This window comes from Oculina patagonica, chromosome 9 (assembly GCF_052425735.1).
Source record: "Oculina patagonica isolate OP01 chromosome 9, crgOcupat, whole genome shotgun sequence".
Lineage (NCBI taxonomy): Eukaryota > Metazoa > Cnidaria > Anthozoa > Scleractinia > Oculinidae > Oculina > Oculina patagonica.
In genome coordinates this window covers 2,346,552-2,370,741 of record NC_135766.1, presented here as the reverse complement: position 1 = coordinate 2,370,741, position 24,190 = coordinate 2,346,552, and the positions used below count along the sequence as shown (strand labels likewise).

The 24,190-nt window shown below is 38.4% G+C and overlaps 2 protein-coding genes and 1 long non-coding RNA gene across 3 annotated transcripts; 1 reads left to right on the top strand and 2 right to left on the bottom strand.

Annotated features, from left to right (window-relative positions):
* Window positions 1-1,089: 1,089 nt before the first annotated feature.
* Window positions 1,090-11,822, bottom strand: LOC144666720 (uncharacterized). The gene is made up of 4 exons (XM_078528101.1): window positions 11,753-11,822; window positions 10,192-10,314; window positions 9,709-9,831; window positions 1,090-3,032 (listed from the first exon to the last, which is right to left on the bottom strand). The coding sequence occupies exons 1-4, from the start codon at window positions 11,820-11,822 to the stop codon at window positions 1,090-1,092; spliced, it is 2,259 nt and encodes a 752-aa protein (XP_078384227.1).
* A 2,391-nt stretch (window positions 11,823-14,213) lies between these two features.
* Window positions 14,214-22,002, bottom strand: LOC144665452 (uncharacterized). The gene is made up of 3 exons (XR_013572944.1): window positions 21,737-22,002; window positions 21,198-21,304; window positions 14,214-15,033 (listed from the first exon to the last, which is right to left on the bottom strand). It is a non-coding gene; the product is annotated as an uncharacterized LOC144665452 (long non-coding RNA).
* On the top strand, window positions 18,993-21,125 carry LOC144666529 (uncharacterized). Its single transcript, XM_078527949.1, has 2 exons — window positions 18,993-20,994; window positions 21,096-21,125. The coding sequence occupies exons 1-2, from the start codon at window positions 19,030-19,032 to the stop codon at window positions 21,123-21,125; spliced, it is 1,995 nt and encodes a 664-aa protein (XP_078384075.1). The 5' UTR covers window positions 18,993-19,029.
* Window positions 22,003-24,190: the final 2,188 nt, after the last annotated feature.

Below are 24,190 nucleotides of genomic sequence, written 5' to 3'. Positions count from 1 at the left end.
CTACAAAAGAACTAAAATAGTGACAAATAATTTCTGTCAAAATTGGAACTCTGAAGTTAAAAACTAAGCAAATCATTTTTCGCTTTTACAGCATACCCGGGAGTGTTTACTCAAGAGATTCTCAAGGACACATTCCTCAATCCACACCTTGGTTTTTAGGGTCCTGTGGTTGTCAGTGTGATGGAAGTTAATGACATCAAAAAAAAATATTGCAATCATTGGTTAAATCTACAACTTCAGAGTTCACGACAGGTGCTATTTGAAGAAAACTTTACTTATTGAATGTAAACATCTGGAAATATTCTATGCAGCTCAGAACAGGAGTAGAGGGCTTTCATTTATAAGTGCATAGGGGGGAAGGGGAAGCTTATTAGCAGTAAAAAATAAAAAAAGGCAAATTACATGGGTGTGACATATTTGCCAACCAAGGTTGAAGGGCTGCTTTTTTTTCCTATGACTCCTATTAAGATTAGCATCAGAAGAATGAGTGTGTTCATTCTCAGCCCTGACCTGCCATTCTCACTTTCAAACACCCCTAACTTAACTAATAATAGGTAAGTATTGTGTTGCGATAAGTTCATTTTACCTTGCCTGTGCATGTAAGTGTTGGGGCAACATAGAAAAGTGTATAGATATTGATTTCTTTTCAGACTTTCCATATAACAAATCAAAAAGGTAACTTCTCTCCTGCATCAAATAAATGAAAGGGACATTACATGGCCAATCTTTGCAGTTTGAGGCTAGGGTTGGAAAAATAAGAGTGTTTGTGTAAGGAAAAAGGGGTGATGGCTTTAAGGTTTGAGTACACAATAAATAATTCTGAAACATATTATTCCCATAAAAACAGTAACCTCAAAACATTCCCACCCATTTCATAACTTCACTAGAATCACGTTGACATTACAGCAATCTTGTTCCCAGAAGATACATAACCCTTACCCAGTAAAATGCGTAACAAGATGCTTTGATATAAAGCAATCCACCATGACTGCCATAGCTGTAGACTTTATCCTAAAGTATCTAAATTTTAATGCTGGATAGGGATGATGTGGGCAGGGAACAAGATTCATCTACCAGATACTACTGCTTTCAACGCATGGCAAATGTTTGCCCTTTGCAAAAAGCTAAGAGAAAAATCTCTTTAAATTTCTCAAAACTTTGCATGTGACACACAGGAAAAGTTATGGTGTGTCCACATGCTCCCACAGATGGAAAGCATACACTGTGTTTAGGATTTCGCTTGAGACAGTCATGGTCAAACATGACAGTTATGCTGAAGTTTGACTTGTTAACCTCTCTGTGCTTCTGTCCAGTAAGCCAGCCTAGAACTCCTGCTGGTGTCAGTTCAGGACTGATCAATTCTTCTCTCTTCCCTCCATCAGGAGGGTCTTGCTGCAACACATTCAAATCATCTTCAGCTTTCCAAGCTATTGCTTCTGCATACCCAGAAATTCTTTCATCCTGCAGGGTAAGTAGAAAGTCCTGAAAATGATCCATGACTTGCTCTTCTGTGTGTCGATGAGAGGAACCTTCTAAAGAATATTCAGGTACCATCAAAGAAAACAGGTAGTTGGCATCCACCTTCTTCTGCTGCCCTATAACAAAAAGACTTTGAGTAACTTCAGGATATTTGGAAAGGATACCTGCCAATCCATAAAGTTCCAACCCCTTTTTGAATTCATTCAGACAAAGCATCCTTCGGCTCAACATACTGAAAACAATCGAGGCAGTTATGGAGTCCAAGTGGGCTTCATCAACCACTCCTGTATACCCATGCTCAAATATGGTATCTTGGTGCTGAAGAACATCACTTTGTATTTGCTGCAAAAGCTCTTGTTCAGCTGAAGTCAGATGTCGTTCAGGACTGATACTTGAGAAGTCAATGTTACTCTCCAAAACCAAAGAATCATAAACACTTTCTGCTAGAAAGCATGGTGGTGGCCCTCCTTGAGCTAAGCTTGTTGCCACAATTTCTCCACATGCTCTAAAATTTCCATTCTGAACATCATTTGTGGAGTGTATTGGGCTCCCATTGGGAAAGAATTTTTGTGCAATAGCTTCAACTGTTATGGTGAAAAACTCCTTAGACAAAGCACCCGAATCTATTTCGTCTTCTCCAACAAACTTGATTCTTACTTCATGATCGGGAGAGATTTTGCGTGTTTCTCGGCGCCAAAGATGAAGAACTCTCTCTAATGGTGCACCTCTTCTTATAACAAGAAATAAGGACCCCTTATCTTTAATAACCTTCTCTTCAAGTGCATTTAATACCCCAACTTCATCATTTATAGTTGAATAATTGGCATGGTTGGACTCATCTCCACTCGTCTCTCTATTTAGCTCTTCTTGTAAGGACCATGCAAATTGTTCGTCACTCTTGATTTGAATTGATTCGATTTCAATCTTCTCACTGTCACTGGGAAAGTGTGTAAAGGCACTTGCTTTCGAACAGCCTGGTTCTTCAATACCACTATACACTGCTGTTTTGCTGGCACTGGGCTCAATTTCATCTTTATTTTGCTGTTCAGCTTCACAATCAATAGGTTGATCCTTGTCAAAAACTGACCTTTCAAACTCTTTCTCATCACCACTATCACTGTCAATGTCAATTTTACTGCAGACAAAACAGTGTTTCCTCAGCTGCATTATAGGGATGGACAAACTGCATTTTGGACACTTTGTTAGTGGTGACTGGGTGGTAACAGGCTGTGGTGGTTTATCCAAAAACAAACAGCTTTGCATTGGGCGAATGTATAAGAGAGTGCTGCTTCCCACAAGATCCCTGATGTATGGAATGGTGTAGCCGTCACTTGGCATCAAAAGTAACTTAAGGGGTCTTGAAGTTCCCCCTGACTCCGCTCGCATCAGTTCGAATGCCCCATCCTGGCATTTTAACTTCTCATATTCAGTCTCAAGAACATTTTTTAAATGTTCAAAGTTTCCATTTTTGTTCGGAAACACCACCCTTTTTCTGCCTAGCCCTGACTCTTTTAACGAAAGTAACGATTCCTGGGAGGGGGTCTTGTCTTGTTCTGTGTTTGAGAGCAAGCAGAAGTCATGCGTCCACGTTTTTTTAGGCTGGATCATGATGAAAGTTTTTCCCTTCGATTTTCCTTTTCCTTTCTTTGTAGGAATCTGCATTCTATTCCCTCCTCCCGAGAGAGATGGAAAAGCTCGCCTAAAAAAGTGAAATCGAGAAAGTCTTATTTCTAAGCGATAACTAAGAAACTAAGTGATAATTTAAAATTTTGGCCAGTTTACAATCGTTTCTCATTCCCTTCTAGCTGGTGTTATTTTCTAAGCTGACAACACGTCTCTTGCTATACAGTATGTGGTCCTTGGTCCGCGAATAAAAGTGATAAACTTGAATATCTTACCTGAATCAAAACGTTATCGGCTGAAATTTTCCCTGAAGATAGCTTTTATGATTCTCGAGTTAATTCCAGAGTGGCAACTTTCCTTATGAAGTATTTTTCTTGTAATTCGAAAAAAGGTGATTGTGTTCGCGGGCCCTTGGTCCGCGGTTGTGGTCCTTTTTCCGCGAGTCACGTAAACAAAGTGAAAATTACTGTAAATCGCAATAATTTTCAAAAAAGTTGCAATATTTTAGCAATATTTAAGTTATTCTTTTCTATTTTTGACATTTTTAAGCTTCAGTCTTGCTGGAAGTCGTTGTTAGGTGCGAGTATAAAACAACCAGTATATTCTTCAGATTTCTTTCAGACCGAAGTCTCCAACGAAACCCGCGTCTTAATTTCCTCTCTTAATAACTCTCCAATTTAATTTTGAAACATTTGAAGCGAGAATAAATGCCGTAGCACCAATGTGTGCACCCAGTACTTAATATTTTTCTGAATGATCGTTGTTTTAGAACATATTTTTAATTCACAGTCAAAGGTCACGGACCAAGGACCCATATGCGAAAATTGTTTATAACTTTTGTTAGTCGCTAAACCGAAAATTTGTAACTCTGCAGCAAATTTCTTCGCAGATTCTGAAATCTATTGATCTATTAACCTGTTCTCCAAAAAAACAAGTTATCCCGTTGCGTTATATCTATGCACTAGCTTAGTAAACGCGACCATGTAATTCACGGACCCGCGAAAAGTTGAAATGTCAAGAAAGGCAAATTTACCTGTCTGTTGACAAGCGTGAATTTCGCATCGTAACTGACAGTAAAAAAGCTGAAAATTTTACATACCAAAGAAGAATAGTCAAAGAATCATTGGAAACATTCATTTTTTACCGAAGTTTAGATATCGAGGAAATATTAAATCATATTCGAAAAAGTCGCGGACCAAGGACCTCACGGACCAAGGACCACATACTGTACTTTATGTCGCATTTCATTGCGAAAAATTCAAATGCACTTACTTCAAATCCCTCTCAACGGCATCAGAAAAAGATTGTGATGATGTATCGGAGGATGTAGAGGGTTGCTGCCGAGGGTTTTCATCTTCGATCCTAGAAATAGCGTCTTTTAAAATCATCGACACAACCTCGCTCACATTTCTCGCCATCTTGTTTTGATCACGTGAGCAAGAAAGGCGGGAAGAGTAGAGTTACCGCTGACCTACTTCTACCGTCGTCGACGACATGAAGAACACGACGACAAAGAGAAATTACGACGAAATGGAGAACCCGACGACAAAGAGAATTTACGAATGTTAAAAAACACGACGACTCAACTAAATTACGACGAAACGAAGAACACGACGGCACGAATATTGGAACTGGACGACACGAAGAACAGTTTCGACGGCATAAAGAGTGGAATTCGACGACACAAAGAACTGTTTTCGACGACAAAAAGAAGTTTCGACGCCACGAAATATAAGTTTCGATTTTGTGCCCTATCTGACGCCATAATAATGAAACATTCTGCTTCTGGTAGCTCAATTGTAGCACTTACAAATAAAATTTAACTAGCATTTTGTGCAGCAAGTTGTACGGTCATGATTATTATGAAACTTGCAGACAAAAATCTTGAAAACTCAAAAGCTTATTTGATAAAGTAAAGAACAACTGCTATCGAATTTCAAAATTCTGCGCACTTTTCTGTAGAAAAAGAGGTTTTGAAAGCTAGGGGAGGATTATAATGAAAAGATGCAATCGTACTTACTGCAAAAACGTTATTCCTCCTGTTTTTTGTTACGTACATTAACTTGAGTTTACTACTCGCTCAATATATAATTTATGCCGGAGACAGCCTTTAAACCTGTTTTAAAAAATTGGTTTTTCATAGTTAATTATTTAAAACTAGGCGGTTCCATACTTTTCAAAAGAAAGGTTGCGTTGTTGAGCATAGCGTGAATTTAGCCATTAAATCAATATTTTGTAAGGCCTTACGGCTGATTTGTTTAAGTTTGAAATGCAGAATTTATATTTGCTACCGTTGTTAAGAGCGGCTCGAGGAATTTGAAAATATGCAGAAATCAAAAACGTTGTTGTTGCTTTTCCATGTGAATTCATCAGTGTCGTGGACTAATAAATTATATTCATGTCTTATAGCAAATAGCAGGTGTTTAAAGTTAGAAAAATACAATTTTCGTTAACTCAAATTGTGGAAGATCGCAGCAGTCGAAAATAAACTTTTTTTAAAATTTCCAAAAAAATCAAATAGCTTGTTTCTTCTCCATGTGAATTCATCAGTGTTGTGGACTTATATGGTCATGCCTTATAGCAAATAGACTGAAAAGATAACCTCAAAAAATGTAAATTTAAGAACTAGATTCATTTCAAAACTATTTCAAAAACTCAACTCTGAAAAGTAATTACCTCATAAAAAAATATGTTAATTTAAAAACTCCTTTCATTTAAAATCGCATAGGAGGTTCTGTTAAAACGACAGAAATCAGCGTTTAAAAAGCTAATATAGCTTTTTTAAGCGATAATGCTCTCTACTCGCATCGAGGAAACATCTTCCGATTGTGCGCCTTACATGTTGGCAACTATATTAAGCTATATTATGAAAGCATTTTTTTTTTATGACGACCACGTTCTCAAAAATTAACGTCTTTCTAAATAGCATAATTTGAATAAATTATGTATTTTAACATTATGATTTACATAGTAAATTAACGCGTCGAAGGTAAACAAAACTGGAAAATGTCTACCTAAAAAAGTAATAAGAACCCGCCTTGGGTGGATTTCAATTTGTGTCGGTAAAGAAGGCATCTCGGTCGAAATAGAGAGCTAGATCTTTCTATAATCATTTCCAGATTTGACACAGAGGAAAAAGACACAAATCTGTAAATGACAAAGAAGTTTTCTTTATAACCCCTACGTTTTCCAGTTTGAAATTTATATGCAAGTAGTATCCACGTACTATGAAAATATTGAAAGATTTCACTGAAGGAAATTGAAAAAAATCGCACTTAAAGTCACACAAGCAATTAGGACGTATTTGTTTGGGTAGTATTAATTCACGACTTAAACCTATTATTTTAACAGAGATGGTTGTGCAACACTTTTTATCGCTGCTTATCAGGGCCGTAACTAGCAAGAGGCAAGACGAGGCACTTGCCTCGTCTTGAGTTTAACCCAAAATTAAAACCAAAATATACTTAGTTGAAAAAATAATTCCCAGTTGAATAGTTGATTGATTTTTCAAGAAAAACCCTATAAAAATGACGAAGATAGAGTTTATTCAGAGCTTATAGTTCTCCAAATTTTCTGGAGGGCATGCACCAGAACCTTCTTGGGAGATCTTGCCTCGTCTATGCCAAAGGTCTGGTTACGGACCTGCTTATTATAATTGATAGGTTTTAGCGTACGACGAATAAAAAAAGATTTCAAAGAGAAGATTTCAAACTATAACACTAGCGCGCGCCACATCATATGAGATTACCCTAAGGCGCCACTTTAAATAAGAGTGAATCTTCGACGGCAAACTGATGTAGTCTCAAATCCCCTGCATAATAAGCATGCAGAGCAGATTTAAGCTATAAGCTATAAAGTCGAAAAGTGGATAAATGTAGTCATTAAAAAACTTTCCTGCTTTGTCCTAAATATTGGTATTTTGCTACAAAGGGTACGATGTGAAAGATCCTCACTCGTTATCGCTGTGGCTCATCAATACGTAATAACTTCAATAAAAGCATTGTTAGAGGAAAACAACTTACATAATGAGAGTTAGCTGTAAATATATGTTCTATTTATCCCAGTAAGGGCGGTAGTATTGTTGGTCTTATCTGAAAACCAACTAACGTACTACTTTAAGATTAAGCATAGAAAAGTATTAGCAAATAAGACAAATAAGGCTAGAATGTCACTCCAGCCGAGCGAAATAAAAACCCACCTTTGATAAAATGACGATGAATGCTTGAAACAGCGAGCAGCAGCCAAAAAATAGTGCCTCGCTTAGGTCAAAAAATCGGTGGAGAAAGGTTTTTAGAGAATGTCCGAGAAACTCCTGCTCTAGTGTACTAAAGTTAGTCACGTCGTTTTTTCATCTGTCAAAAAATTAATTAAATTTAATGGCTGTTTTAAAATTCACGAGAAACCACAGGCGGCCCAAGTTCACTGCGTGAATTAATTATTTATAAAGTGTAAGCGAACGTGACTCTTGGCTTCGAGCGGTGTTGTGTTACAAAGATGCGATTTATAAGGGTTTGTATGGGAACTTAGCGATTTTGATTCAAAAGGTATAAAATTAAATATTTTACGAATAAACTCGACTTACCTTGTTTCCATGTTGTGTTCTTTGTTGTCTGCCTGCGTCTCAGGTCGTTTTAAAGCGTTTTCGGATGCTTACAACCAACGGTTCGTATACCCCAGGCATAACTAATCGATGACATCAATGACATCAATGAAATCGATGAGTAATCAATGAGTAATCGATGGGTAATCAGTTGATTAGTCATTGATTATTGCCGATGATCAATGAGTAATCAATGACTAATCGATAGGCCACAAATTTTTTGGTCATCGATTAGTCATCGATTGCCTCGATCAGTCATCGATTGCATCGATTAGTCATTGATTGCATCGATTAGTCATTGATTGCATTGATTACTGATCGATATAGTCTCGTGGTTAAAAACCGGAATTTGTAAAAGTATAACACGCTATATAAACAATCTAACAATATCATGGTAACAAGTGAAAAAAGTACAGGAAGTAAAAGTGCTTGCAGCTGTTCCAGTGCGTAATGTTAGTGCTTATGACCACTGTCTCCCTAAGCCGAAGCAGTTTTACTTTGCTGACAAACAACCACCGACCAAAATCTATAACCACGTAGTCGATTCTTGTCTTCGTACTTGTTAGTTTCATTTCCAGACTGGTTGGTTTTCCTGTTCAATTGTTTTGTTATTAAATAAAGAGTTGGGTAAAGTGAAATATTGAAATATCATCTGTATTTGTGCTTAGCCCTTCACGCCTTGATATGCCGGAAGGTTATTTGACCTTTTGTGAGGGCGTAATTTCGTCAACAAGAATGCCAGTTATAAAGCAAAATATGACTAACATAGAGAAAAAAATCACAAAAAATGGTACAAGAAAGTAAGGAATGTGTCTTTTGTGTGCAGTATGATAGTTGATGAGTAATCGATGGGTCATCGATGAGTAATCAATAACATCAATAGGTAATCAATTACATCAATGAGTAATCGATGTCATCGATGAGTAATCGATAGGCCACAAAATTTTTGGGCTTCGATTACTCATCGATTACTCATTGATCATCGCCAATAATCAATGACTACAGTCCTTTTTTATACCTGTATAACGGTAGAAATTTCACCACAGTGAGGTTAAATAAAACCAGAAACCTATGGGTTTCTGATAAAACGTAGGTGATACCAACGGCAGTGTAAAAACACTGACATACATACTGCTTAGCGCAACTCCCAAGTAGAAAGTGAAGATCGTCGATTTAACGATGAAGTCGATGATATCCATGTTACTGGAAACGAAGCTTTTGAGCGCAAACGGGTCACTACTTCTACGTTAGGGAAATACTGTCCTCTTCTTATACTCCTCGAGAAGTTTCAAAACAATAACTTTCTAAGAAAAACATCCTGGATTCGGAGAGATCAGGATTACGCCAAATCCATACCCGCGTTTATGGTGTAGAAAAATGAAAGTAAATATTTTCTAATGATAGAAAAATTAAAGATCGAAAATACGCTAAATAAAAAAAGGCCTCAAGGCAATTGGACATTTTCCTCGTTTGTTTTGGACAATCGATAACTGAAAGCGCAATGTTTAAAAAGAAAAAAAGGGTTTTGTTACGGAAAGTAACTTGAGTAACTTCCTCGATGTTTATAACAAACTATTCATAAAGAGCCATGTAATAAATGGACACCAAGGAATTGAACTCTTTGGTTGAATTCACATCGCGTCATGCGTGAGAATACTTTTAGTCACACAATAATAAAACTGTTTTGCTTCTTTTGTTTAACTATACAGTGTAAGTTTCCTTTATTTCTTTGCTTCGAATATTTATCATTTACGGCCTATGTTTTTTTTTTTTTTTTGCATTAGGTTTCAAGCCATTCGGTTTTTACACGTTCCGTAAGTAGCAATTTCGTTAGGACATTTTCGTAGTGCGCTAGGACATAGAGACAGTTGTAGATTAAATAGCTTTATAAATAGATCGTTGGACGTGTTTCTAGGTTTCGAATAAATAGAATGTATCAAGTAATCGGGCAAAGCCATTAATGTTCTGGTTAACAATAAGTATACCGCCTGACCTGCTTTACTCACCTGCACATGTTATGCCGTTTCCACTAAATCCATCTTTACACGAACAAGTATAAGAACCAACTGTATTCTGACAGTTAGCATTGACGTCACAGACAGATCCAGAAGTGCTACATTCGTCCATATCTATCGGAAAACAAAGGGAACAATCAATATGCGATGAAAACGAGATGACTATAATTTACCATAAGGTGCATGCATGATAACTGCGGACTGCAAACTTTGGTGTATATTTAATTAGTGTCAAATCAAAACAGAAGTCGGGTCATATGGTGCATTTTGTCTGTAATCATCTTATTACACATTTTAATGTGTTGTATCGCTGAATATTTTCACTAGTGATCACGCAGTATTTTTCTTTGTTTTAATTGGATGAATTATTGAAGATTTGATAAAGTTACCGATGCTTATTTTTACACTCTGGAAAAATACACTTTAATAGTTTACATGAGATACTCTTCATCCGCACCATACTGCCAAACCTACCAGTACAGGTTTTGCCATCGCCAGTAAATGCAGCTTTACAAGCACAAATATAAGATCCGACAGTATTCTGACAGTTGGCATTGACATCACAGACAGAGATTGAAGTGCTACACTCATCCACATCTATTGGAAAACAAAGAAACAGCAATGGGTTAAAATGAAAATGAGAGGGTAATAAATTTCATTAACTGCATGATAACTTACTTTACATATGCTTATGAACTGTTTAAATTCAGACTTTAAGAATTAATTAAGGTGTCAACGCAAGTATAAGAAAAAGCTCTTTTATGGTGGATTTCCACTGACAATGTGTGAACGGCCTGCGTAAACGTGTACGCAAGCCGTTCACACATTGTCTCTAATTTTTTAACGCACGTAAAAAAAATTACGCGTCAGTGGAAATCCACCATTACTGCAATATGTACATTAACATTGAGGTCTGGTTACCGTGCGTCCAACAAACAATGTTAAACTGTATATATAAGTTTTTTTTAAGACAAACAGTAGACAACAGAATTATATTGATATTTGACGGAATAAAGTTGAACGGCTATGCACAGTGAATACACTTTTGTTAAAAGTCGCTTACTTTAGCAAAACCTACAAACTGGGACAAAAAAAATATTTGAAAATTGACTCGTTTGCCCGATTGTACATTCCAATCGCTGGTGAGCAGTACATGCATGTTGCAATATGCAACATGTCTGTATGCATTGGCTCGCATTCGCTTGTTCAAGCAAACATTCACGGCTTCTAATCTAACAACTTCACCGTACACTTTGAAAACTGGAACAAGACTAAAATGATAACCGTATTCACTTGTTGAAGCAAAAGTTGAGAGCTTTTACAAGCCGTAACACAGTAAGTAGAAAACGACCTGTTTGGTGCACAAGTTTGGTATCTTGAAGGCGCTTACTAACTTTGCTTTATGCCGATACGAAGTTTTGAAAAATTATGCACTAAGAAAAAACACTTCTCAAATGTCCGTCGACGGTTTCAACGTGTCCGTTGTCCGTCTTAGAGAGGTGTCCGTCTTATAGGAAGTCTAGTTACAGTAAATTGACTGAAAAACGGCAGCTAGGGACCATCACCAGGTGTCCGTCTTATGAAGGTGTCCGTCTTATAGAGGTGTCCGTCTTATAGGAAGTCTAGTTACAGTAAATTGACTGAAAAACGGCAGCTAGGGACAATCACCAGGTATCCGTCTTATGGAGGTGTCCGTCTTATAGGGAGTTGACTGTATTCTCAATTTGGGTTCAAAAAATACGTTTGGATATTCTTTCTTGGACGTTATCCGCTCCATGGAAGTCGCAGGCTTTCTCATGCTACGCCCTTCGAACACTGTATAGATAATGTTAGGATTAAGCTTCACGTTAGAGTTTTTCGCGAAAGCAAAAAAACAACAACAACAACGATGACTTTTGTCGTCTGCCGTTAGCCGTTAACCGCTTATACGTCAAAGTGAGTAGTTTCTTATTTGGTGAGTAAATTGTTTTCCATTTTTGTGATGGATTTATTTAATAATAAAAGAAAAGGTAAACAGAACCATTATAATTCTGACGTTTGCCATTTGCCGTTAAAACGCGGTGCTTAGTCTCGATAATGCCACACAATTCATTATTTATCGGCATTTCTTTCGCACTAAACTGGGGTTATTGCTGTTTTATCTTTGAAAGTAATACTCCTTAACGTGCCTATGAAGTAAAAAACTTTTTTGCTTTTTTTGGTAGCTTATTATGTCTACTTTCCGAAAAGCTAAAAAAAGAATAATGTCAAAAGAGAGAAATCGGACTTGTTGCCGTCTAAAGTGCCCTCGGTAGGACAAAACAGTGGGCCCGGAGACTGGACACGAATTTCGCTCGAATGACGTAGTTAGTGGTTCCACGGATCAGTTTACAGTTAAATTTTGTTGATACACAGTGAAGTTCACTACTTCAGTTGAGATTGTTGCTGCTTTTTCGTTGATAAATCGAAATCTTGTCAGAAAAGAACGATATGTTGCCATCTGCGGACTTAGCAGAGCGGGTTTCTAGCAGAAAAGAATCGCACAACGAAATATCGTGACACTAAATGGACTGAAGTAGTTAGTTGGACCTGTCCAACCGCCGTAAGCCGAATAAGCGCTATTTCACACAAGCGCTGGTCGACGAGGACGATCGAAGTTTGGCGAAGCAGATTCAAATGAGAAATTCCCTATAAAAAATGAAAAACTACAATTGTTATTGTTTCCAAAAGCACATACATCGACGGGCTTTGATTTTGTGACTGGTCTCGCAGTGTTGCAATGGGCTTCGGAATTGACACGAGCGCTGCTTGCCGCGCCGGGGTTGCTTTCTTGTCGAAAGTGTAAATCCAGGTTACGGTACGCCTATCCCGGCGGTTGTTCGGTATTATATAACGATTTGGTGATTTTAATACAAGAAGCGATCAGTTGCTCGCTTTCATTTTGATTGTGTTCTTGTGTGGGAAAGTCAGCAGTGGACTGACATGTTTCTCCGAAGCGTGAGAGTGACATAATTAAACCACAGGCAGACAAGTCTCTGTGTTTGAGGCCGCGTGACGTAAGCGTCACGGTATGCGCTATTTGATCCCATACATTTACTGTAATTTGTAACGATTGACCTCCGCTTGAGTCAACTGATCGTTAGAAATGCTCCATAAAATACTGAATTTCGCATCTTTTCATCCTAAACTTTGATCTACTGTAAGCCAGATAAATAAAGTTCACTTACCTTTCATTTTTTGTGATCTTTTGTGTTTTTATGGGGTTTTTGGGCCGTTAATTCCTCCATGGTCGTCACCGCCCCGATTTTTCTTACTTTAGCTCGGGGCGGTGACGACCATGGAGGAATTAACGGCCCAAAAACCCCATAAAAACACAAAAGATCACACAAAAAATGAAAGGTAAGTGAACTTTATTTATCTGGCTTACAGTAGATCAAAGTTTAGGATGAAAAGATGCGAAATTCAGTATTTTATGGAGCATTTCTAACGATCAGTTGACTCAAGCGGAGGTCAATCGTTACAAATTACAGTAAATGTATGGGATCAAATAGCGCATGCAGAAAAATTTTTTGGGACCACTTTTCAATCGAGCTTGGTAACCGTCCATAATTTGTCACGGTCGTGATCTGGGCTCCACTTTACTCAAAATGGCGGCGCTTTCGACTCTGTACGTCGAGATCAAATTTACTTGCCGAGATCCGCACGAGATCCACATTTCATCGAGAAAGAAACACCGCACTGATGAAAGGCGAGGAAAAACATGTGGCCAGAGCAATCGATGTGGCTGTAGGTCTACAAAATCGAACAAGATCCAGCAACGAAAAAGTGGTCCCAAAACATGTTGACAACCAGAGCGAGAGATATTTTGGGACCACTTTGAGTGAAATTTGAGACATCGTTCTCTAACTTAGGCTCATGACGTATTAAAACTTATATTTTGGCGGGAATTTCGCGCGCCGGTCTTTCTGCTCAGCTCTCTGTCAGCGACCGACTGAGAAATTATTTCCCTTGCGATCTGATCACTCGTTCAACTGTTAGTGTATTACCCTTCTCCGTTTGAATATCTGTGTCCATTCAAGATGTGTCTGACACCACGAGGCATTCAGAATTTAAACAATACTTGCTTTGCTAATAGTGTTCTGCAAGCCGTGCTTTCAGTAGAAAGGTTTTCAAAGGGCCTTGAAAGCATTCAACATAACAGAGAGAAATGTTCTGCTAAAAGAACAGGTGAGAAGTGTATGACTATAAGCCTCCCCCACCCCCACTGTAGCATCTCCATGTTCCATGATCATTGATGTTTGAAAATTTAGAACAAACGATCTCTAAATTTGCTTTGCAAATAAGCAGGAACAATGAAATCTTAATAATTATTATGCAGGCCATAGACCCCTAGCAGAGGAGAGGAGGGTGGGGAGGGGGGGGGGCTGTGGGGGGGAAGGTTTATAATTAATTTTACGTGTAAACAAACCATTTTTTTTTTCAATTTAATGACAAACAGCAACTAAAAACTACAAGAATTACAAGTCCATGAAGGAGTTTATAGCTGGGAAGAAATCTCCTTGAGATGTCAAAAGCTCTAAAAGGAAATGAAAAAATATAAATAAAACTAGTTTGTCTTCTTTGCATTAAATCAATAATCAGTCAGGCACCATCTTGAGCACCGTGAGATGTCCATCAACTTGCATTACAGATCAGTAGAAATAATAACAGGTGTAGAATCAAAAAATATATTTTTTTTTAACAAAATAAAATTTAAGTTTGAATGATTGACTAAGTGTGTTGTCTACTTGCTAACTTCTTGATGTGGGGGTATTTATCTAATTTTTTACCATCTTTGCAACTCTTTTTGATTTAACTTGGAAATTGTAAGTGCAAAAAATTATGTAATGAGTTGCATGTCATTTTCAAGTTGACAACAAAACTGGCTTACATATATAACGTAATTAATTAATACTCCACAGGAAAGCCCTGTATTGTGTGCAGTACCAAATCCTTTATCACTGCCTACAAGACTGCTCCTGGATTAGTTCATCCTTCCTCTCTTATGGGCATGCTTCCCAGCATTAACTGCAGGTTTCAGAAAGGCCAACAGCAGTGTGCTGCTGAGTTTTTTCAAGAATTCTGCCGAGTGTTGGGTTACAGAACCAGTGGATGCCAAAACAATGGTTTCATTCCCAAAAAGGTTGATCTGTCATTTCTCAAAATATTTTTCTTCAATCTGAGAAGTGAAGTAGTATGCTTGGGTTGCAACAATGTGACTTGCAACTCTACAATGGAAACACTTCTTCCTCTTCATCTTGTCAAGGTATGTCCTGCATGATCAATGTGATTCAATTGCTACAAAGAAATCAGTAATCATTTGTTAGCACATAAAAAAATGACAAGACTTCCTTAATAAAGGGAGATTCAAGCTCATGTTACACTGAATCTTATAATAAATCATGATGGCCCTTTTCTGGTCATTAACATTAGAATAAAAATAAGCCTAGATGGGAGGCAATGGGTAGGAACAACAAAATTGCATTGTTTATGTTGAATTAATGCAAATGAGAAGAGTCAATCATGAAAACTGCCACCACAGTGTTGTTGGTACCACAAATTTAATTCAACTTCAATACATAGTCTGGTAATTCTACATGACAGTTTGCATTTCTAAATGACAATGACTTCCCATACACCTCAGTGCTAAATACAGATCTTTTTTTCAATAGGACTATAGTTTGCAGCAACTTATTGACTCAAACAGCAAACCAATACAGTTGGAGACACCATACACCTGTTACAAGTATGTCCTAGATCACACTAAAAATAAAGGCTCCTAAGCACCTTCATCAGATCAATTAATTTAACAATGAGAGTCAGGATTTTGTTACCTTAAAGAGCATATTGTTTTGAGATGTTTGTACATGTGAAAAAACACTGTTGAGTGTTTGATGTCTCCCCCTTTGGCAACTAAAATACAGAGAAATAATTACAACATTATTATTCATGCTAATTGAGTTTAGAAACCACATTCTTTGTTTAAAATTTTGAAATTTTCAATGATTTTGGGAAAAGTGAACATACAAGGTGTCACAGGAAAGATTTCCTGTAAAAAGAATCAATTTCAATTTCAATTTCACCTTCAATTCACCGGTAATTGTCTTAATGTGTTAAACAAAATTTTTATTGTTTTTTTCGGTGAGCATTTCCTTTGTCCAAATGACCTAATATACCCTGCCATACATTTAACATTTCAATAAGAAAAATGATGCTTATCACTTATCAGGCTTTAACCATAACATAATACTTTTTATGATCATATTTATCAGTCAAACAACTAACTAGTAGGCATACCAGTGCATGTGGATTTAAATTACAGAGTAACATTTACACTCCCCTTAACACCACCTTAGAACTTATTACATGTACCTCCTATTATAAATTTTCTATTTACCTGGTGGATCTCATTCTTTTTTACTTTCCCCCATTGAGCTGCAAGGACCACACTGAGGCCTGGAAACGTTTGGTCATTGGGAAATTACCTTTCACAATCTGCCTACAGCTGCTACGATTTAGTTCCAATGGTGAAAAGTTCCAGCACATTGTGAAATATGATGAGACACTTAAACTCTGTGAAATGCATATCTCAGATGATTCTAAGTCAATGGAAACCAGTAGAATATCTTACAAGCTTGTCGCTGTTGTAGTGCACATTGGTAATAAGCTTTCCTCTGGTCATTATGTGTGTTATTTGAAACGAAATGGGTTATGGTATTGTGCAGATGATGAACGCATCAAAGAGTGCACCACCTTTGAGGCTACTAACCAACAAGCCTATTTGTTATTCTATGAAAGGGACATTTCCGCTGACCCTGTGGTGGAGATGTCACAAGGGTTGAGTTCTTTCACTCCTCATACATACCTCAAACATCATCCTTTAAGTTCAGACAGCCAAGAAACAATCCACATTCAACAAGCCACTCCCCCTTCGTATTATGTCACAGAGCCATGGTGTGATGCAAGAACTCCAGCAGTGTGCAGAACAGCACAGGGCTACCCAGGCCTTCAGTATACACCAATGTGTGAGTCTGAAAAGGAGCAGGCAGAACTTATTGTCACCATGAGACACACAATCCCAAACCACCCCAGAACACAGGGCTGGGAAAGTGGGGACCTCCATCAGCTTCTGCCAGGACGAGGAAGAAGGCTCCTGGCTGTCAAACTTCCTACTCAACAAAATCTTTTTACCCATTGAGGAGAAAGCCACCTCAGTGGGAAATAAAGTGAGTACCCTAAACTCAGACATCTTTTTAAGAATGGCAACACCTTCAATGGAAGTGTTTCAAAGGTACAAGTTTCACCAACTCTATAGCAACATCCTTGACTCAGAGGTCATTCTTGCCCCATTCAACCATGGCAGACACTGGTGCCTAGTTGTTGTGAGCGTGAAAGAGAAGATGACAATTTATATTGACTCTTTGTACAATGGTGCTGGTGCAAAGATGGCATTTTCCAGAATCAACAACTTCCTAACTTGTTTAGCCACAAACACAGGGAGGAATTTGAACTTCCACGGGTGGAACTATTTTGTCATTCCTTCCTCTGAAATTGCACAGCAGCTCAACAGTGATGACTGTGGAGTGTTTGTTGCCAAGTGGGCACAGCATGTTTCTCTAGGACTGTCCCTTGATTTCACTCAAGATCAAATGGTTACTTTTCGCTACTCCCTCATTCTCGACATAGTGAGAAATTCATTGTCACTGGACATTAAACCTCCCATGCAAAACAAGAATGTTAAAACTGCAAAAGGCACAGCTACGAAAGCTAAAAAGTGCAAAGGGAAACCACCATCAGACAAAGCCCCAACAGCCAATCTAACAGATGTACATGAAGATCAATTCAGTGCAACACGACCAGGAGTAGCATCACAAGCCAAAACATCAAATTCAGTGAATCAAGCCACAGAAAAAAAGCAAGCAAAAACCTCAAGCATCCACACCACAAATGCCAAGCAAACATCTGTAACTCTTAACACGTCAAACAGCCAAGTGATGACTGGCCAACAAAGCTCTGGGTCAGGGAATACCCCATCTGTCAACTTGTCAAATAGCCAAGCAACAACCGGTGATCAATCATCTGGGTCAGGGAAAACCCCACCTGTGAAGCAATCAAACTGCCAAGCAACAACTGAAAAAAACACATCTGTGAAACAATCAAACAGCCAAGCAACAAGAACTGAAAAAACCCGTCTGCGAAACAATCAAACAGCCAAGCAACAACTGAAAAAAACCCATCTGCGAAACAATCAAACAGCCAAGCAACAACTGAAAAAAATCCATCTGCGAAACAATCAAACAGCCAAGCAACAAGAACTGAAAAAAACCCGTCTGCGAAACAATCAAACAGCCAAGCAACAACTGAAAAAAACCCATCTGCGAAACAATCAAACAGCCAAGCAACAACTGAAAAAAACCCATCTGCGAAACAATCAAACAGCCAAGCAACAACTGAAAAAAACACATCTGTGAAACAATTAAACAGCCAAGCAACAACTGAAAAAAACCCATCTGCGAAACAATCAAACAGCCAAGCAACAACTGAAAAAAACCCATCTGCGCAACAATCAAACAGCCAAGCAACAACTGGAAAAACCCATCTGTGAAACAATCAAACAGCCAAGCAACAACTGGCCAACAATCATCTGGGTCAAGGAAAGCTCCACCTCTCAACCAACCAAACAACCAAGCAATGACTGGCCATCAAACTTCTGGGTCAGCTTTAACTGCCAACCAGCCAAACATGCCCAGTTCAAGTGGAAATCCATCCAGTACTTCTGTGGATCAAGATCATTGTTACTCTAATGCTGTGCCGCCAAAAAAAAGGAGACTTGATTCTGCAGAATTACCAACTAATGTAGCTGCCATTTTGCCACCAGACTACCAATACAAATGCATTGAATTTGAAGACCTGCCAGGAATGGTGCAAGATAGCTTCAAAGTACAATTCTGTATAAAGGATATAACATGCAAGGAAGAAGTAGACAACTGGTTGTCCAAACTTGCCATATCATCTAACATTAAATATAACACAGAAAGTGGTGGCCGAGCACGAAGTGGAAAGAGAGTTTCATTTGCAAGATGGTACATATGCCAGTGCAAAAGAAAGAAACTAACAAAGAAACAGGAAGCTGCCAAAGCTGAAGCACAAAAGAAAAAACAGTTCCAAAAGCAGCCTCACCCAATGAACACAGAGACTAACCAACTTGATCTCCTGTCAAAAAATAGGGACAAAAAGACAGACTGTGGAAGCAAGTTGTCCATTAAAATTTTCACCAAACGGACAAGAGATGAAATGTGTGAAGTTGAATTGTGGTGGAATCACAACCACAGCATTAACAGCTTCCACCTACAAAGTTTCTGCCCAATACTGCCTTCCACTAAAGCTGCATTTGAAGGCTATTTTGATAACGGTATGTCTGCCTCTGAAGCATTCCACCACCATGAGACAAAACTCATGCAAGACTCAATTTCCATCATGCTCTTGGCAGATCGAAAGTACTGCCCATCACTGACTGATGTGAACTACATGTATGGAAAATGGCAACTAGACAGAAAGGGGGCCCCAAATGGTCAGAGCATGTTTAACACTCTTGCAAAAACTATAGAAGATTACAATAATAAGAATGCTACCAAAGGAGGAAAATGTTTTCTGCAGACCTTCGAACAATCTGAAAACTCTGAACAGCCTTTGATTGTTGCCATATGCACACCCCTCATGAGCAGAGTGCACCAACTTAGACAAGCAGGAGAAATGGCCTTCCTTGATGCTTCAGGAAGCCTTGACAGATTCAACAACCCTGTCTATTTCATGTGTACCCATCACCCTGCTGGTGCACTTCCTCTGGGTGTGTGGATCACATCTGGGCAATCACAATATGTCACTAATCAGTGTTTAGAAAAGCTACAAAATGTTTTGCCACCCCATGCCTTTGGTGGTAGAGGGCCAAAAACAGGTCCACAGATATTTATGACCGACGATGACTCAGGACAAAGAGGAGCTCTGTCAGACACTTGGAAAGACTCTCTACTACTACTTTGTACTTTTCACTTCCTACAAGCTGTCTGGCGTTGGCTTTTTAACTCCAACAACAATATTAGCAAAGAAGATCGCCAACATCTAATGGGACATTTTCAGAAGCTTGTTTTCGCAGCCTCACAGAAAGAATTTAAATCAGCAGCAGAAGCTGCATTAACTGACAAGCTTACTTTAAAGTATTCCAATTATCAGGAATACCTGAAAAAATCGTTAAAGAGGCAGGAAGAATGGGCTCTCTGTCATAGACAGAAACTAATAACCAGAGGAAATAACACTGACAACTATACTGAATCAATGATAAACATCTTTAAGAGTGTGATTTTGCACAGAATGAGAGCATACAACCTGATTGAACTATTTAAATTTATCACAGAAGACCTTGAAATGTACTTTCAAAGAAAATTACTCGCCCTTGCCTTCGGCAAAACTCAAAATCTTCATCTGGCTCCAAGGTTTTTTGGTGCTACAGGCTCAACAGTCCAACTCAGTGCTATCAAACAAAGCAGTCATGACTCTTTGAAATTTATTGTACCAAGTAGAACCAATTCAGAGCTCAACTATGAAGTGGACTGTAGAACTGGAATGTGTTCTTGTCCGTTGGGAAGCAATGGCAACCCCTGTGCACATCAAGCTGCAGTGGCGCTAAAATATGGTATCGCTGGAATTAACTTCATCCCTCAGAGACCAGAGGAAAGGTTCAGTCTTGCAAAACTTGCTATTGGAGATCACAAAGAGCTACAGTTACAAAAATTTGTTCATCTCCATCAAAATCAACATGCTGTTTCTGACATGAACAGTAACGACTATGTTATCCCCATGGATGTAGATTCTGCTATCCCTCCAACCAAAGATGACATTTCCAGCAGCCAATCATCTGACAAAGAGTCTGGGGTAGAAGCTGATATTAAAATAGACGACATACTGAGACTTCACAGACAGGTGCAAGATGACATTGAACTGAAGCTCAAAACAACTGATAAGAATTTTCGGGCTTGCTATATGAAATACTTAGAAGTTTACAGAAAGATAATATCAAAGGCAAGAGGTCATGCCCCTGTTGCTGCACTTGCAACAGCATTTGTAAACTTTGGTAAAGATCAACATGGACTTAAACTGCCCATTCTTCACAACAGTAGGGCCAGAATCAGGGTACAGCCAACTTCAATATCAAGACGAAAGTCCAAGATAAAAACATCAGTGCCACAACCAAGTGGTCGAAAGGTATCTTTGAAAGGAGTAAAGGAAAAGGCAACTAATGGAAAACATCAGCTGACCTTAAGGAAGACTGCATCAAACAGAAAACGCCAGCGTAATCTGGCCAGAAATGTGAAGTTGAACCTTCCAAATGCTAGACACACTCGTTAGTGGCTGTCAAATTAATGAACCTGAATGTGTCAAATTCATGTTTGTACATTTACACTTACAGAATGGCTTTTTAGGAACATGTAAACAACTTAAGCTCTTGTAACATTCCAGTCATCAGTCTGCTAGTCAGTAAGTTAGTTGTTGCGGTATTGCAAGGTAACAGTCCCTGTAAAGGAAGAAAGAAAAACAATTTAAGCTCCTCCCTAATAAAGCAGAATTTCTTTTTAAACTAATTGGAAATCCAAATTCATCCCATGCCTGAAGAAAAACCATTCATTATCTCCACAGATTCTGCAGTTTCTGGTGAAAACTATATAATCTCTTCAGACAAATTTTTTTGCTGTTCAAGGATTTATTACTTCAACAGTTAGAACATCCAGCTACATGTAAGTTGCCCAACAAGATGTTTTAAAAGGATGTCTTATTTCACTTCATTTTTTGGTTATATATGTACAGTGTATGAGCTTATATTTATATATTTATACCATGCCATAGAAAATTATTACAGCCAATCAGAATACAGGAAAGCCGTTGTTTATTCATTGAAATAAATGTCACATTTTTAAACCAATAGCATTTCTTTTTAAAAATTCCTTACCTTAGCCGTAATTTAATCGCTTACTTCAAAGTGGTCCCAAAATATCTCTCGCTCTGGTTGTCAACATGTTTTGGGACCACTTTTTCGTTGCTGGATCTTGTTCGATTTTGTAGACCTACAGCCACATCGATTGCTCTGGCCACATGTTTTTCCTCGCCTTTCATCAGTGCGGTGTTTCTTTCTCGATGAAATGTGGATCTCGTGCGGATCTCGGCAAGTAAATTTGATCTCGACGTACAGAGTCGAAAGCGCCGCCATTTTGAGTAAAGTGGAGCCGAGATCACGACCGTGACAAATTATCGACGGTTACCAAGCTCGATTGAAAAGTGGTCCCAAAAAATTTTTCTGCATAGCGCATACCGTGACGCTTACGTCACGCGGCCTCAAACACAGAGTCTTGTCTGCCTGTGATTAAACTTGACAACACGGCAAGATAACACTTCTTCAAACTCAAGATTAGCACTTTTTGACTTGAACGAAACCAATAATTTCCTCTTCAAGAATAAACAGAACTGCAGTTGTTGCCCTTTATGATTCGTTAGCTCTACGGTATATTTTCAACCGTCTTTATCCGGATACGATAAATCCTGATTACAGTGCGTGTTTATCGGCAAATAATTCCGGCGAACGCAGCCGTAAAATTTGTCCAAGATTTTGCAAGATCTCAGTGTATTGTTTAAAAGTGCATTCGCCATAGAATACTGCCGGAAATGCAGACGTGAATGACAACATTCGAAGCGCGCTACTTGAAAACAAACAAGCATTTCTAACTCACTCAAGTCGAATTTACATTCCATATTTTTGCTTCTTTCACAGATGCATTAGTTTGCGTCTGGCGATCGATCGTTTCAAGTGTTTGGGAAAGGAAACGACTGCTACCTTACGAATGATAAAACGAACTACTAACCATAGAAATTACATTTTGAGGAACGAAGTCTCATAATAAAAGAATACCACGTATATACTGTACCCAGCTGTGTAACATATAGGCTTTCAATAAAGTCCTTCGTCTTGTTTATTATGGCGCGCCGGGAAACTCCTGGCGCGAGTGCTAAATCTTTCTTTCGGCTAGTCAGGGCAGAACCATATCCTTTACAGAGGTCTCTTTTAATAAATGTCCTCTTCGCTTCATGACTTTATCGTTTCATTTGTGGCAAGGAAGAGCTTGTGCTGAGAACAGCGATCCTTGAACTGCCGACGGAACAGAATTGGTTTCTTCTTGCGTTTTCATCAGAACGAATAGCTTTACGATACACATGGAAATTTCGCTTCCATTTACTCTGCGAAGCTTCACCAAAGGAAATAAGTGTATTTTTTGCAGTTTCGTTTGCGCAATTGCCTTAGTTTGACTCAAAAGCCGAAATATAGCTTTCGCCAGCCCTCTTTGCTCTCTTTACGCCATAATCCTGGTGTCTTTAGAACCACTAGGTACGTCATTTCCGGTGAAACCGGAGCGTTTGGCCGCGCGCGAAAAGGACCCACTTCAAATTGCGAAATCCAAACTTCGAGGCTCAAAAAATACTAGAAAAAAGCGCTTTTGATCTCTTAAACACGCTTATTCGTGCTAACTAAGACATAAAAAAGCAAATTGATCAAAATTATTTTTTACTTCATAGGCACTTTAAGGTAACTCCACCGAAATAGATCTGACAATATATAGATTTTAACTCAAACTTTGCCTACTGGTTGTTCATCCTAAGAGAACTTAAGTTTTGACATAAAAAAAACGGGGCCCCCGTATTCGTTTAGGAGCAGGAATACCTTGAATATACCACATGATTCCTTACAATATCAGCAATTTTATCATCTCGAGTACTGGCTAAGTTCACTTTTTCATTTTTCATTTTTCTACAATAGAAATTTGTTCATATTCATTTTATAGAAAGAAGGTGATTGCTAGACTCAGAAGAGAAGAAACAATGATAAGTCCTGGTACTCGTTTACGAGAAAATGACGATTTATCTCTTTTCCGAGCCAAGCCGTATAAAAAGCCGTCATCTTCTTAATGTGCGCGCGCTTACCACGCCTAAAATTATGAGCAGTACGGGATGCGCAATGTTATACAGATGAATTACCTTAAATGCATTTATTGAAATGATTTTTCTGTCATACCCTCTTCTAAGAGCTTTACCCATTGTCTTAGCCGTTTACGTCTCTTAGCCAAGACGGGTTTGGATTCTTCCAACACAACGAACAGTAACAGAAAGCCCACAAGAGCAATCTTCATAGAATTCGCCATTTCTGTTGAAAAAAAAAGGCAACCATAAATGTCGCTTAATCGAGCCAGTAAAACACCATTTTCTATCGGGCGACGAAAATACTTTTGTTTCATATATAAAGGCAAACAGCTAAGTCTTAAACTATCGAGAAGTCGAAAGAATGACACGTGGAATATCTTGCCAGGCATGTTTGTTAACGATAACATAAAGACCTCTTTAAGAGTGGCTCTTTAAA